Below are 16,614 nucleotides of genomic sequence, written 5' to 3' on the forward strand. Positions count from 1 at the left end.
ATTATTTGCAAAGCCCAATATGAATGGGCCGTGCTACAGAAATCTAAGGGAGCTGTTTGGTTTGTCCTTTTAGATTATTCAGTTAGATACCAGTTCCAATTCTTCAGAGTTCAGATGCTTCACCTGATGGAGCTAACTAATTATGGCTGCTCTGGGTTTTTGTAAGTTCACTATTAGATACTATTTTGTGTAGATAGATATTGTAGTATGTGCTCTTTGAACATGGTTTCAATTCATGTTTCCATAACTGTGATCTTTTGCTTTGGATGCTGTAATTTTCCTTCTAGTTTTGTACTATTTTGAAGATGTCTTCACTTTAAAAAAGAAATTAATACTAATCACGGAGGATGTTATATTGCCTTTTGACAATTTTTAGTGAGAGTAAAAAAATGATAAATAATAATACTGAATTCTACGAATCGTTTATTTTTTCTAGTTTTGTAGAGTTCAAACAATAAATAGCGCATCTCTATACTTAATAACATAATCAAGTATCAATATTTTTAACTGTATAGATTATAACATTATAATGTAATAAATTTATGTACGCAAGTACTGCAAAATCTCAGTTCTCAAAGCAAAATAATATTTAATTAATACTACTAGATCTCAAAACAGAGTCGTAGATTAATTTTTTTTTTTTTTTACGCTTAATTTGTCCGTTCGTTCAATGCAGTCGGCTAAATGGTCAAAATCTCTTAAAACCATCTTTCTTCTTTTTTTTAAAGATAATTTAATTCCGGGGAGTAAAAAATAACTTCTAACAATTTAATTTCCTTTATATTACGCCTTTTAAAAACTCAATATCTGGTTCGAAAACTTCCACAGAAACTACGAATTCATGAGAGAGAATCGAACTCTCAATTTTTGAGTAACCAACAATCGGAACATTTTTCTCCTAATTAGTCCTACAGTTGTGCTATCAAAAAGAAGGGGAAAAAAATAAAACCAAATCCTCAATTATTATTACTCTCTTTTTTTGCTTCGTTGCTATGATATAAGATGTAAATACGAAATAAACAAAAGAAATAGCTAAAAATGGCAAATCAGCTGTGAAGGTAAGTACACCATCACTTAAAAAGGCAAAAGTTTGAAAGCCAAAACACTCGCCAGAGCGACTACAAAGCCAGAAGATGCACTTCTAAAATCACCCACAAAACAAACAATATATATATTTACACAATAAGCAAGCGCTTGTGATCTATTTCCTATTAACAAACTTACAAAATTTGATGCATTTTTTGGACGGGTAATTACATCAGATCTTACCCACATTTCATGATTTTGCAATACGCAAAACTAGTTTTTTCAAAATTTGTTATCAACCACCTGTCAGGTGGTCAATTCAGAAAATAGAGGATTGGAACAGTACAAGAACAGCACTACCAAAGCCTTCCTGCAATATCTTGAAGTAGGGCCCGCTTTTGTGAGGCATTGATGACATTAGCACTACCAAAGCCTTCCTGCAATATCTTGAAGTAGGGCCCGCTTTTGTGAGGCATTGATGACATTATTTGATTCAGCATTTTCAAGTACATCTGATACCACAGAAGCTGCTCGAGCAATAGTCTCATCAGATATCCTCTTTAGCACGAATGCCTATCAAATTTTAAAAAACATATAAACTAGCATCATTTTCCCTTTCTTATATGAAAATATGGAATGCATCCATTCCTGTGAAGCCCCCTCTTTCCATTTCTCAAAAACATTTGTCCAAAATACTATCCTTGTCTTATATAAGCAGCTGTGGCACTTTTTATCATATCAGACCATAAGCTACTGTGCTCTTACTCACCGATGTTTTAAATATACAAATCTATTCTATCATATAACATTTCCTTCAGCTTTTCGTTAGTACCTCAAAATAAAATTTGCAAGCCAATGTTAACAATGTCCTTCTTTTCTTATATTGAGAAAATATAATGCATTACTTGAGGGATAAAGCTACAATGACAGCAAATTTAATTGAAAACCGCAACCACTGGCACAAAAAACAACAGAATTGTAGATATGTTTGGAATAATTTAGATAGGCCATGTATCAAATTGTATAATCTCCAAAACCAATTTGTAGTCCATGGAGAGATTTGAAAAGGTTAAAACAGTACCGTTTTATCAACATTTTATTGGTGACCCATTGATTCTCAAATTGCACCAAATTTCACAGAATTTATTGAGATGATAAAGGACATATGCAATTTTAATTCTAAATTCAAAAAATTATGATTTTTTTCTTTGCAGAAGCTGCTCAGTCGTGAGGGGGAACCAAACTCTCAACAATCTGAGAACTTTTTTCCTAGCCAACTGTGCTACCTCCCCTTTTCCAAAAAATTATGATGTTGGTTATCACAACTGTCACTAGTATCCTTCCACTATTTGGTAAGCAATCAGCCATGTAGTTGATAGAAATACGAGATATAGAGAGAGAAGACCTGGCCATGATGAGAGATTGTGAGAGTGCAAGGGGGTTGCAACCAGGGTTCACCATCTATTTGGATAGGCATTGGATCCATTATCTCAATTTTTAGAGAACTCCCCTGTGCCAGCCTGTCAGCCCGAGACAGCCCCACCTGTCAGTAACACGCACCATTCAAATATCAGTTTCTCCTTACATTACACTTTAATGGCTTTACCCATTGTACACCTACACTCTATTTTGGCCTTAGACCACACATGTCCTGTATCGAGAATGTATTGAAATCATTAGATACGTGTTGACAATTTTACCCCTGGTTTTCCTTCTTTTCTTAAAGAAGACCGAACATTTAAACATAAGAGGGTCTAGGTGCTGTGCACTGTGCACCAAATTTGAACAAACCAATGATGAAGTGACAAAATGTTGAGCAAATAAGAAAATGGCAAGGAAAATTTTCACAACCATTTTTGCTCGAGTTAACCAAAGCGAATGCTTTACAAATTGTATATTGTTTCTTCTCTATAAAAATTATTTCATATTGACCACAAAACCTCAAAACATAATGCTACACCCACTGTGCACCAAATTTGAACAAACAAGTGATGAACTGATAAACGCTGAACAAATAAGAAAATGGCAAGGAAAATTTTCACGACCATTTCTGCTCGAGTTAACCAAAGCGAATGCTTTACAAATTGTATATTGTTTCTTCTCTATAAAGTTATTTCATATTGACTATAAAACCTCAAAACATAATGCTACACCCCGTGTATATCAGAAGTATCTAATATAGCAACATTTAAAACAAGCAAATAATTTTGAGTGACCTTCTGCTCATAATTTTTCTGAGTTAAACCTAATGCCCTTGTGTTCTCACTCATTTTATGCACGGGAAAAAGAAATTAGAGTGTATGAAAGGATTGGTACCTATGTATCTATATCTTAAAAAAGGAGGGCACAGAGAAGCATTAGGAGCACTATGTTATATACTTAAACAGGTAATAAATCCGAAGTATTCATTGTTTTAGGCTTTTCAATTCTGGATGGTTCTGGGTTACATATATTCTTTCAAAATTGAGTCAGGAACTATATTGAGGACTTGTTGAACCTTTCTGCTAACAACTTTTTATACAAAACAAGAGGAAAATAAAAACTTTGGCAAATTGTACTAATAATGCACCTAAAAAGATTGCTCTTATAAAAATTTCAAATTTCAACTAATTCAAGTTTATGACGAAATTGCAGCTGTGATCTGTTATATGTTTTATCCTAGCGACAGTATTTTTTTTCCATTGATCATGAGAATCAATTTTGCTCAAAATTTTCTTCTTTTAAAGCTTCTCAAAACAACAAAAAGTAACCCTACAGTCTGCACCGGTACAAAATTACACAAGCCCTTTCTTGTTACACATTTTATCAGCACCATTCCTCAAATTACCAAATACATTTGTCATTCAACATAGTAGAGCAAATATTCTATATGAAATTTATAGTCAGAATATTATCAGGTGCAGCTAGGGATGAAAACGGAGCGGATACGGAGCGGATAATGCTGATACCATATCCGCATCTGTTTTTCAATGAGCAGATACGAATACGGATACAAGTAGTAAACGGATATCAAAATTCAAAACCAAATCTGTCTTAAACGGATACAGATACGAAACAGATAATTGTCGAATAACAGAGTTATATGAACTTTAAGATATAAATATTAATTAACAAATTTAAATATGAAAATAAATAATTAATTAATTCGCAAAATTACTGCATCTGTTTATCACTTTATCTCAATTCAAATCAGGAACAGATTCGAAGCGGGTTTGAACGAATATTTCTGAATCCGTTTTCAAGGTTTAGAGATATAAATACATTAATATATATTATATGAGATGAAATGATGGGATGAGAGCCTGGGTCCCACATCGGAACCCCTCATGCTTGTCTTTTTCTTAGTTTTTTTCCTCTCCGAAGTCCACACCACCACTTTAACGGCTCAATAGTGAGAAGCCACGTAACAGAGTGAGATTCCGTTAAAATTTAGAACACCAAAGTGCGGAGTAAAGTCAGCTAAATTGAATTGTCCGGATCTCCAATTGCTTAGTCCCATGAGGAAATAGATAGAGTGGATAGAGCGGTATATAAGCTCCTGGCCGCTTGAGTAACAAGAAAGAACTTGCGGATGAGAGACGGGTTTTGATTCGGATAGTAGTGGACATCCACTCCGTTTTCAGATTGGAGAATATATCCGTATTCGTATCCGGATTAAAACTGAGTACGTAAAAATTATCCGAGTCGGATCCTGGGATTATCCGAATCTGTTTAGTCCGGATATGGATCTTGAGCGGATTCGGAATGGATATCCGTCGGATAATCCGACTCCATTTTCACCCCTATGGTGCAGCTTGCAAGAAAATATCTTACTGAATTCATTACACCTGCTCCTTGTACATGAAACTGTAGGGCTAAGTTGGGGTAGGCTAGAAATGAAACCCAACAGGAGAAACTGTAGGGTTACTAAATTCATTAAGAGGGGGGTTCAAATGCACCCAAATTTTTGTGCACCCAAATGCACCCTATTTTTCAAATTCTTTTTCTCCGTTTTCAAAGTCCGGATAGTCAATCCGAACCGTTAGATGCGATCTATATATTAAGATGTGCTTGGAGACCAAATTTTACATTTTTTGAATTTTTTTTACTATTTATTAAGCCACTTTGAAAATCGCTGATTTTACATTTTCTGGACCATTGGATCAGCGATTTTCAAAGTGACTTAATAAATAGTAAAAAAATTCCAAAAAATGTAAAATTTGGTCTCCAAGCACATCTTAATATATAGATCGCATCTAACGGTTCGGATTAACTATTCGGACTTTGAAAACGGAGAAAAAGGATAGAGTGCATTTGGGTGCATTTGAACCCTCCTCATTCATTAAATATCTTATTAACATATCTTTAGAAAATATCCAAAATATCCTTATATATTTCCCATCATTCATGCACAAGAGATAAAGGCATCATTCTTGTTACCTGTAGTCGGCCTAGGTGCCACATGCCCGTAAAACTGACAACTTCAAGCATCTTGTCATGCATGCTTTGTGGTTTGAAATTGTCAAAGGTATCATTCTCTTCGTTTTTCCATAGATCTACCCCTCCCATATAACTTCCTATGTTTGCCACAAGCACCCCTTCTGCATCCTATATCACACATATATAGCATTAACAAAATATAACTTAGGTTTAGGGAAAAGAAGTTCCAATTATGCTGAAAACTCAAAAATAATATAAAGCAAACACTGCAAGAAATACAAAGTTTCAAACATAACTCCATTAACCACCAAATTTTCTCATCTACAGACCTCCCAGTCCCTTTCCTTTCAAATGACAACTCCACACTATCCTTCCTTCAGGTTTCTATCTAGACATCAAATGACTGGTAATTTGCGTACCACTGGAAAAGATAGGAGGGGAATACATGTTTCATGCATGCATGCATGCAAGGGACGCCTCATCTTTCTGTGATGTGTGTCATTATTTGAGATATGTACAGACATAAAAGCCAAACCAATTTCTTAAAAAAACTGAGGGAAAAGAATAGATATGCATGCATCTACCTCAGGCAGTTCAACCTCCACCCCATCTACCTCAAGCTTGATTTGTTTCGGAAAGTTAGCTAAGGTTCGATCCATTATATTTTTTGCACCTTCTCTTGCATAAAGCACCTTATTCATAAACTGCATGAACAAATAACGTTACAATATCATAAGTGTCTTTCACAGCATTAATTAGACTACTACCTCTACCTCTACATCTGGTACAACCAGAGTCTAGGATTTAGAAGAGTAAGAGAAGGAAACAATGTGCCAGGAAAAGAAATACCTGATTATAAAACTTGTCTGGGTTCTCTTCACGTAGATTATGGATATCGAGTGCAACCTTTGCATCACAACCAATGCCTGCCAAAAAAGGACGAAAGAAAAATAAATCTGTAGGAATTGTGAATAAAATAGGAATTAAATATCACATGGAAGCACTCCATAACACCTACCCAGATAGTTATTTAAAAATTTGGCACTTGACACTGCCTTGGATTGTGTAGTCTTAAAATCAACCCTCCACCTATCCAAAACCGCCACGGCTGCATACTCGACATTTTGCAAAAGAGACAAAAGACCACCTCGCCTAGTTACTGAGCCTAAACCGCCACCCCAAGAGAGGACCCGGGCCAAGTCATTGCCAGTTCCAGCTGGAATAATTGCAACTGGGGGAGGTGACTCGAATTTCTGCTTGTCTATCGCATCCAGGACCCAACCTACAGTTCCATCCCCACCACAAACTAGAACTCTGAAGTGAGGTACTTTCCGAAAGAAAGCGAGACCGACCTCTGGCCCTTGTGCTTTGCTCAGTTCAAATACCTGAAAAAGAAATACCCATAAAAGAAGCTATTAGCAATGCAGGCCGATTATAAACAGCATATTTGTACAAAGTTCTGTAAAATGGCAGACATAATAACATCAGAAAACTGTATTGTTTGGATCACAACAGTTAACAAATTTATTGCAAAAATCTTAGTTTTTTACACACAGCAAGTAGCATTTCTTTCAGATAATTCTATTGCAAAGGCCTTCTTTTCCACACTTCAGGTAGTAATCTTTTAGGCTTCCAAATTATAACGTAGCATGCTTTTACAGCTCTCTTTGCATGACATGGATAAGAAGAGATTGAAAAATGGGGAATTATATGATTTTCTTGCTGTTGATTTCCAAAAAGAAATTACTTAATAAGTTTCCTCACTAGATTATGTGTATATTTGCAGTAACTATTGCATATAATATAGAAGTATGTAAGAATGAATTGCAAAATAGATGTACTGGGATTGTCTTAACCTGTACAGGATTTAGAAGAATCATTAATCGTTGTCTCAGCAAGTCGCCTCGCTGGGCCCCACTCCTCTTGTTAATAAAAACTAAAAGAGGTCTAGAATCTGATGGCAGATCACAAATCTCATACTTCTGTAGGCCATGTTGTACTGAAATTTTCTCTGGTTCTACCTTCTCGCCTTTCCTTTCCTCTCTCTCTACCTTTTCAACTCTATTCTCGCCATTTTCTACTACCTTCTCAGTAACATTTTCACAGTTGTGTTCTACCCCCTCGACTTCATTACTGCCAAATATTAGCTTTTGACCTCTATTTTCATCATTTGTGACAGCCTTTTCACCTTTGGTACCATCAAATTCTAACTTCATACCAGTCTCACCATTTTCTCTTGCTACATTAATTTGTGGTACCGAAACATCAGCAGTTTCATCAATTGTGGCAGGCTTTTCACCTTTAATCCCATCAAACTTTCCACCATTCTCACCATTTTCTCTTACTACTCCATTAATTTGCGGTGCCGTTACAGCAGTAGTTTTCATATCTTGCTTGGTAGCATTATTGCCACCTTTATTGATACCACTTCTGTTCTTTCTGCTACGTCCTCTAATACGCTCCCCCATTGTGTTAACCAGCTCATTCGCACCATGAGTAAGGGAGCTAAGTATGCCTGCGGTACCAAGATGGTGCAACTGTCTGACACAGAGAGGCGACAGGATAACCCGCCTCAATGATCCCAGGTCGCACATATCGTTGGTCTCCTTCGCTAGGTTGGCATGGCAATCCACATGCACCAGTCTCTGACACCACATGCAATACCAAACAGGTGCATCAGCTACTAGAACTCCACCACATGGTTCCTCGCAGTAACAACAGAATGAAGCATCCTCAGACCTGTCCGCCATGTCAACCCACTGCACAGCCCACTGGTGTCGAACACACTCAGACCCAAACATCGATACACACTTACAATCCTTGTGTGAATTTCCAGAACAGTTTGTATGTGCGTTGGCCCCACAAACATCACATCGATGTATGTTCTGACAATGTGGGGCCGAAACTGATTTGAGACATACACAGCATTTAAGGCCTTTTGATTTGATGGCAGGTACCTTCTTCCATATATGGGAAGATTCTGGAACCTTGTGCTTTGACTTTTGATACCTCTTCGACCTCGCACGAATGGCTCGGCCAAAATTGAGGTTCACGTTGTTGTTTAGTTGGTTTATTGCATAACAAATGGCTAAGATCACAGCAACTATTGAGATGACAAAAGACCAACCATAGTCAGAAAAGTATATTGAAACCGCCTGCCATTTTGGGTGTAACATCTTGCTAAATTCCTGTGTACCAAAGAATTTCACAGAGACCTTTAGATAATACAATTTCAGAGTAAGTCCACATATAAAGTGAAATTAAAGTCACAGTTTAAAAAAAAATTCAGGGGCTTTTTCTTAAATTAAGTATTCAAATTGTCAGAGAAAAGTCATGAAGGGTTCAACTGCGTAGAGCTGGTAGTAGGCTCAAGTAATTATTCAGCATCTTTTTTAAATACTTTTTTTTTGTTCACCAGTAGCCAGCTAATTAAGAAAATAACAGAAAGTTACTCCCTTAAAAATGAGCAATAATACTCCTTACAGAGACGGAGCGAAGCAGAGGCCAGCGGGGGCTCAGGGCCCCCTCCACCTCCAGCCCCCCCCCCCCCCCCCCCCCCCCCCCCTAAACACAAACCCCCACCCGCCTATTCTATTGTTTGTGAAGTACCTCACTTAAAATTGGAACTTCTACCACAGCAATAAGCAATAGTCCATTGTTGCTATCATGATTTGGAGAATCTATCGGCAGCTCATTGATCCGATTATTGTGCAATTTTCCAGACAGACTAGCGTTTTGGTTTTGGGCGAAAAAAAAAAAAACTTGAATCGGAAGAGACTCACCGTTCGATTTACGCCGAATCTTTCTTCCTTCTAGTTTGTTTGCGACGGATGCGTCTTCAACAGTTGGATGTGATTAGCGATCGGAAGAACACTTCGATTTGAAATCGACAAGAACTCGGTGGATTCGATTTCAACTAGCAGAGGCGATGCTTTTCTGGAAGGAGAAAAAGTTAACATCAACAAAATTAAAATAGTACACAATCGAAAGCGCTGATTCGGTTTAGAACCAAAGGGAGAATCTCGATACGATCTATGTACTCTTTACTCCCGGCTCATGCCTATCAAAGATTATTGAAGTAACTGACATGTGGATCCCACGAGATTGTTATATCATCTTAAACCCAATTGAATTGTGGACCTCGGCCGATCGTTAATTAACTTCAGAATCTGTGTATGGGTAACAGATTAAAATATCGTATCTAGAATTCATATCACCTAAAGTAACTTAAATTTTGAGTTTAGATCAACGGTCAGATCCCGTACATTCTACTTCGGAGTTCGGACTGGATTCTGGTGCAGATTTAAACTCAAAATTTGAGTTACTTCAGAAAATCCGGATTATAAATTCAGGAAGGATTTCCGACAATTTTCAGATTATCACTGTGGGAAATATTTCTCGTTTGCACCCACAAAGTTCAGATATATGACTATTAGTCCACAACAAATATATATCTATCCAAAACTCCACGCATTTCAAAATATATTTGGAGCACCTGACATCAAATTGAGCTACTTGACATTTGAAACAAAATCTGAACTAAATGCAACGTTTTAATGTGATCTGTCAGATTCATCGTTTATGTGCAGAAAATAATGAGTTTTTTTTATTTTTATTTAGCGTGCATTGTCATCAATGATTTAAACTTTTAAAGATATGTATTTGAGTATATTATTATTAAATGATAACTTGCACGACTTTTGAGACTTAAGATAAATGTCTCTGCAAAAATTTATTTATTTTATTTAGAAACATTTTAATTTGAATCATAAAATATAAACAATATTATTTAGTCATTGGCTCCATGTTTTTCCATCACTATGTTGTACTCTACAAGTAGTATTGAGAGTGAGATGATGTGTTTTGACCCCGACTTCTGCTTATTTGTTAAGAGTAAGACTTGGGTGTTATGGATAACATAAGGTCATCCGTACTACAGTCTCAAAAATCTATTGTAATTACTTTCAATTTTCATTTAAGTAGCTCAATAAATTGATTATATAATGAACTTGTAGAATATTAATTTTTACTATTTTTTTTAAATTTACTATTTTTTATGATTTATGAAAGATGGCAACAAATGACATAAAATATTGGCAATTTTTTAAGTTATTTTTTGTCATCTTTTAAAAATCATAAAAAATAAAATATAAAAATAATAAAAATTAATATTCTACAAGTTCAATATATAACCAATTTACTGACCTACTTAAATCAGAATTTGAAGTTTATACAATATATTTTTTAGGCCGTAGCACGAATGACCCTACAACCTACGCTATGCATAGCACCGAAGCCTTACTCATTTGTTAATAACATCATTTTATTTTGTTAGTCTTATTTCTTGCTATTATGCTGCAACTTATTAGGAATCTACATAATATAAACTTTAAGTAGAAAGTTGAAAAAAGTATTAACTTTAAGTAGAAAGTTAAAAAATTATTAACAAAGTGATATCCTAATCTCGAATTAAATGTCGGACCAAACAATATTAGCTTATGACAGTTTCTTTTTCACCTTTTTTTGTTTTATTTATCTTCTATCCTAACAAGTTATTAAGCTTTTTGAAGCAAGTACCGGCTTGTGTCTTATTAGAAAGTAAAATTTAATGATGATAGGTTTAGAAGAATATTTTTTAATTGATTATAGTACTCGCTGAATAAACAAATATAAACAACTGGCTATATCAAATTACACAACATGTTGTAGTTTCCAATATGTAAAACCGGAGACTGTGCTCTAAGAGCATCTACATCCCTGAAACTCTTTGAGTTTCTAATCTGATGTGGCAGTTTTTAAACCAGTTTCAGGGATGCAGATGGGTTTCTTATTTAGCAACTTTGTTCTAAAGTTTCTTAATAAGAAACCGTTTATAAACTCTGACGTGGCCAAATAATTCGCTGAAATTCTTTTCTCTTGTAATTTATTTGCTGATGTGGCAATTAAGAAACTCTAATTTTGAGTTTCAGGGATGTGAGGGTTTATAAACTTTCAGAGATAAAATTTCTAAAAATTAGTTAACAGTTATTTAGAAACTCCAAGAGTTTCAGGGATGTAGATGCTCTAAGAGTATTATTATTTTGAAATCAAAGATGTCACAAGTAATTGTATACTACTTAAATTAAATGAGAAGTATTCCTATGGGAAAAACTTGAACAGTGATAATAAATTAATTTTAGGGTCCGTTCGCAAAATATCGTAATTTTGGAGGCTTGCGCAGTTACGCGTTCGGGGAGTTCGTTGTAATGTTTGTTTTTCTTCCGTGCGCTGCGCGCCATCTAATCAGATGCAGCCAAAACCGTTGGATGTGAACCAACGGCTTAGATTGCTGAAATTAATAAGTAGTTGAGTGTATAGAGAAGCTTCATCTCAAAATCATCCATTGCAATCCGAGATCAGGAATCAGGAATGCATCGCTAATCGCTACATATCCGGAGGTTAACCGTGCGTCTCCAAATAGCGGGGTACGAACATTTATTTTGGAATAAGACGACGGTGTTCTTAAGCTCATCAAATTTCTTGATGAGTTTAATTTCAAAATTTATAAGATATATTTTAAACTACAAATTCAAATTATTGAAATCGATCTACTTCACGAGTAGTGTGCTTCTATAGAAAATTTATAAAAATAAAATTAAGTGTGAAGTCAAACAGTAGAAAAAAAAGATTATAAGTAAATTTTATACTTCATTTTTCATTATTTGTGGAAAGTCATGAGAAAGACAAATAATTAAATAAACCAAAACGAATGAAATAGAGCACTTGAATAAACATCACAAAAAAAGGCTCAAGCAACCGAAGAGATAAGGCAATAAACAAACTCAGGTTAGGCCATTGAGTGCATTTATATAAAGAGACGGGTTCAAATGCACCCAAATTTTTGTGCACTCGAATGCACTCCTATCATTTTTCTCCGTTTTCAAAGTCCGAATAGTCAATCCGAACCGTTAGATGCGATCTATATATTAAGATGTGCTTGGAGACCAAATTTTACATTTTTTGAATTTTGTTTACTATTTATTAAGCCACTTTAAAAAATCGCTGATCCAATGGTCCAGAAAATGTAAAATCAGCGATTTTCAAAATGGCTTAATAAATAGTAAAAAATTCCAAAAAATGTAAAATTTGGTCTCCAAGCACATCTTAATATATAGATCGCATCTAACGGTTCGGATTGACTATTCGGACTTTGAAAACGGAGAAAAAGGATTTGAAAAATAGAGTGCATTTAGGTGCATTTGAACCCTCCTCTTATATAAATTGGACAAGCTACTGCAAGAAGTTTCACATGCATGCTATAAATGTATTTGAAGATCCAATTCATCCAGGTCGAAACGTGCTGTATATTTATTTATTTTTTATTAATAAAATATATTTTTACTTCAAAATGAAAATCAGTTTTTGATCCAGTGACAAAGAATATGTCTAACATGTGGAAAGGTCACAGGTACGAAACTCGAATGGATAATCCCTGTGGATATTAAATAGTTGGATAGCTTGACCTCCAATTCTATCTAAAAAAAGTCTACTTCAAATATATGCATAATTTCAGTTCAATATATAGAATGATTTATGCAGAGTTTCATTATGAATTAAAATTTCTTGATCAAATTACGTATAGTGCTGTAGAGAATTCATTTGAGGAGAGTTATAAACAGTTTATGAATTTGTCTTAATTTACTAAATATGTCATTTAGAGCCTGTTTGGCTACAGCAAATATCATGGGAACTTTGAGAAAAAAAATGAGGTTAAGGGTATTTTTCCTAGTAAGGTATTTGGTGGACTAGTTTTAATTTCCATTTGTAATACTTTGTAGGTTTTAATCCTATCTCTTGCATTGTTATTCATTGGGGAAAAAAAGGAACTCTCATCTCCGTTTTTTTTTTTTTCAAATTCTGATCTCTTCGCTTGAGCTAAATTAATTAAATGCAATAGAGCCAAAGTTGCAAAATATAATTTATTTTCTTATTCTCATTTGTGATTAAACGCAAATGGAGCAATAATTTGTTCATATTCCCTTCTCATTGTTCATTAATCAAAATTCTTATTTTTTCTATTTATTAAATTCATTAAATTGTATATTAAGCTAAAATAGTTTAAAATACATAAATATAAAAATTGAAACACAAAATTAATAATAACTTCAAATAGCATTTCAACAGTACAATAAAAATTTATCAAACACAAAACTAAAATAATTAAACAAAACATAATTTAAAAGTACAAGAAATTTTAATTGAATAAAACACAAGACTAATTTTTAAGTTAAGTTTCTATTTTGATGACTAACATAATCCGGCCATTTTTATTAATAACCCAAAAAAAAAAAAATTTACAAAAGTAACCCCAAAATCTAAGTTTTTCCAAATATAACCAAACCGCCAGGCATGCTGGCGGTCCAGTTCCTTACCAGACCGCCAGGAACCTGGGCGGTCCAGTAGGGACCAGACCGCCAGCGTTCTGGGCGGTCCGTTTTTTTTTTTTTTTTTTTTTAAATTTAGATTAGAGAGATCTGATTTTTTTTCTTAATATTTTCATTTGTGAAGTTTTAGTTTTTTTTGCTTAGAGTATTTGCCAAAAAATAACATCATTTAGGGAGAACCCCTGAGCATCCGAAGCATCAGAATTAAAAAAAAAACATCGTTTAGTGCCTCAAAAATGCAGTTTAAGTTTTAGTACAACGATTGATATTTTGTTTAGTTAAAAGCCTAAGAGATTATTCAAGAATTATCTATAAACAGCCGACACTAAAGCTAAAAAAAATTCTCAGTTATTAGTGTCGCCTATTTATAAACAGCCGACAGTAAAGCTAAAAAAATTTCATTTTAAGTCCCGCGCACCTCTTTCAAACGCACGCCTAGGGTTTAAAACATAGCCTTCACTTCGCTTCACGCTTCTCTCCGATCTGATCTTCTCAAACCAAAACCAGAAGATGTGATGCAATATGGTCCTGCGCATGCTTCACGAAAAGGGGCGTAACTTTTGATCCGTCCGTCGGATCGGGCTGAAATTTTGACAGGAACTCCACAGCCCAAAACCGGATTAGAAACCAATCTATAGATTCGTTTCACCCATTTTCGGGCTCAGATTCGCGATCCGAGCCTTCCTTCATGGAATTTTGAACCTTTCTTTATAATTTTAGAGTTTTTGGGGTCTTTTATGTTTTTTTTATGTATTTTATGTTTTTTTTTATGTCTTTTATGTTTTTAGGGTTGAGTCACTTTTTGCCCATTTTATGTATTTTATGTTTTTAATTCTGATGCTTCGGATGCTCAGGGGTTCTCCCTAAATGACGTTATTTTTTTGACAAATACTCTAAGAAAAAAAAACTAAAACTTCACAAATGAAAATATTAAGAAAAAAAATCAGATCTCTCTAATCTTAAAAAAAAAAAAAAAAAAAAACCCGGACCGCCCAGAACGCTGGCGGTCTGGTCCCTACTGGACCGCCCAGGTTCCTGGCGGTCTGGTAAGGAACTGGACCGCCAGCATGCCTGGCGGTTTGGTTATATTTGGAAAAACTCAGATTTTGGGGTTACTTTTGTAAAAAACTTTTTTTTTTGGGTTATTAATAAAAATGGCCGAACATAATCTTGCCACATTGGTCTAGTAATTTTCTCATTTGTGGTCAGTTCACTATGATATTACTTAGCAGTGTGTAATCAATTCACTCAATTTTTTTTTAAAATTTGATATGTACAATTATATTAATTAGAATCAATAATTAGTATCAATACACTTAATATAGTTTAATTTTAGTATTACATATTCTATAAAAAGAAATAAGAAGAACAATATCTACAAATTTTCCATGCATTTGCCGAACACCTATGTTCTAAAATTTTCAATGGATTAAATGACTTTGGTTTTGACAAATAAAAATTCTCATTTCCATATTAAAAAATTTCATTCCTATAGAATTTTCTTGTTGCCATGCCCTTAGAATTTGAGATAGAGAGGAAGCGTAATGATCGATTTCCAAAATAGAAATGAGAAATTATGCTAGAATTCATTCCCAGAGATTCACCAGTTTAAGTGCACTACTTTAAAATAATTTAACATGTAATATTTTGCTGTAGCTGTTTGATTTTGTGCACATGTAGAAGAAATAAATTGATATAATTTGTCAATTTTAATAATTTTAAAATAATAATTGAGTCTTAAATTTAATAAAATAAAAGACACACGTATAACGCACTATAAAAGTATATACAAGTATTATAGCATACCACTGTACATAATATTTGTTGTATTTGTTTGATTTAGCATGAATATAATTTATGGACATATTAAAAAAAATGAATCTAGGTCATATATGATAGACATGTTGTTCTTAACAATATATAGAGGGTGGTGAATATGTTGTTTAAAATTTAAACTCTATAACTTATAACTATCGGTCGAATAGACAAGTTTAAAAGTCGTTCCTATGTTTAAGTAATTTATCTACTTTGAGTTTTTGGTGGAATCAAGAACTTGTAAATTAAATAAATAAAGTACTATAAAGTAAATAGATAGAGTCAGCTAAATTGACACGGTAGTTGATAATAGAGTTTGGTCACTAAAGTATCTACGTCTCCGGGGCAACACAATCCAGCGCGTCTTTTTATTAACCCAACAAATAATGTAACTTATTTTGATGATTTTTTTTTTCTCTTGTTTCTATATATGTTAATCAATATAACAGAAAAAAAAGTTGTTATGTATCAGTAAACATCATATGTCATTAAAGATTGAATTTTACATTAGTATGAAAATATGTTGGTCTATTTTTTATTATTGAATAATTCTTTTTCATTAATCTATCTTTTAGGAAAATATATTATTTTGCATGAATTTTTTGTTTATTCTTTTATAATATCTCCGTTGCATCACATGCATGGGCACCATACACTATATATCAATGTCATGCTAAGTTGTTGTACAAAATTTCCTACGAAAGAACCATTGTAATTACAGCATGTTCATAACAATATCACTTTTGATTTCAGAGAATATTTATTCTCCTTTTTAACTCGAGATCCAATTTGAAAGATTCGTCTATGAATAGCATATCTCGTGTAATAATTCCCCAAAAGTAGGGTTCAAGTTTAATTTATCTGTCTGCGCGCCTCTCTACTGGCTCACTTGACTAGAGAATTTTTTTTCTATGCGCGTGTAAACTTTATT

The 16,614-nt window shown here is 34.1% G+C and overlaps 1 protein-coding gene across 4 annotated transcripts; it reads right to left on the reverse strand.

Annotated features, from left to right (window-relative positions):
* Positions 1–1,306: 1,306 nt before the first annotated feature.
* On the reverse strand, positions 1,307–9,439 carry DGK1 (diacylglycerol kinase1). Of its 4 annotated transcripts, XM_078321780.1 has the most exons (9): positions 9,228–9,439; positions 7,302–8,633; positions 6,464–6,830; positions 6,295–6,371; positions 6,030–6,149; positions 5,446–5,613; positions 2,432–2,569; positions 1,460–1,599; positions 1,307–1,392 (listed from the first exon to the last, which is right to left on the reverse strand). In XM_078321780.1, the coding sequence occupies exons 2-9, from the start codon at positions 8,619–8,621 to the stop codon at positions 1,383–1,385; spliced, it is 2,340 nt and encodes a 779-aa protein (XP_078177906.1). In that variant the 5' UTR covers positions 8,622–8,633; positions 9,228–9,439; the 3' UTR covers positions 1,307–1,382. The 4 variants fall into 4 exon arrangements, with proteins under 4 accessions (XP_078177906.1, XP_078177907.1, XP_078177905.1 ...); XM_078321781.1 differs by lacking the exon at positions 9,228–9,439 and adding an exon at positions 9,055–9,178 and having other exon boundaries at positions 1,327–1,599; XM_078321779.1 differs by having other exon boundaries at positions 1,328–1,599.
* Positions 9,440–16,614: the final 7,175 nt, after the last annotated feature.

Source organism: Carex rostrata, chromosome 20 (genome assembly GCF_964058835.1).
Source record: "Carex rostrata chromosome 20, lpCarRost1.2, whole genome shotgun sequence".
In the NCBI taxonomy this organism is placed as follows: Eukaryota; Viridiplantae; Streptophyta; class Magnoliopsida; order Poales; family Cyperaceae; genus Carex; species Carex rostrata.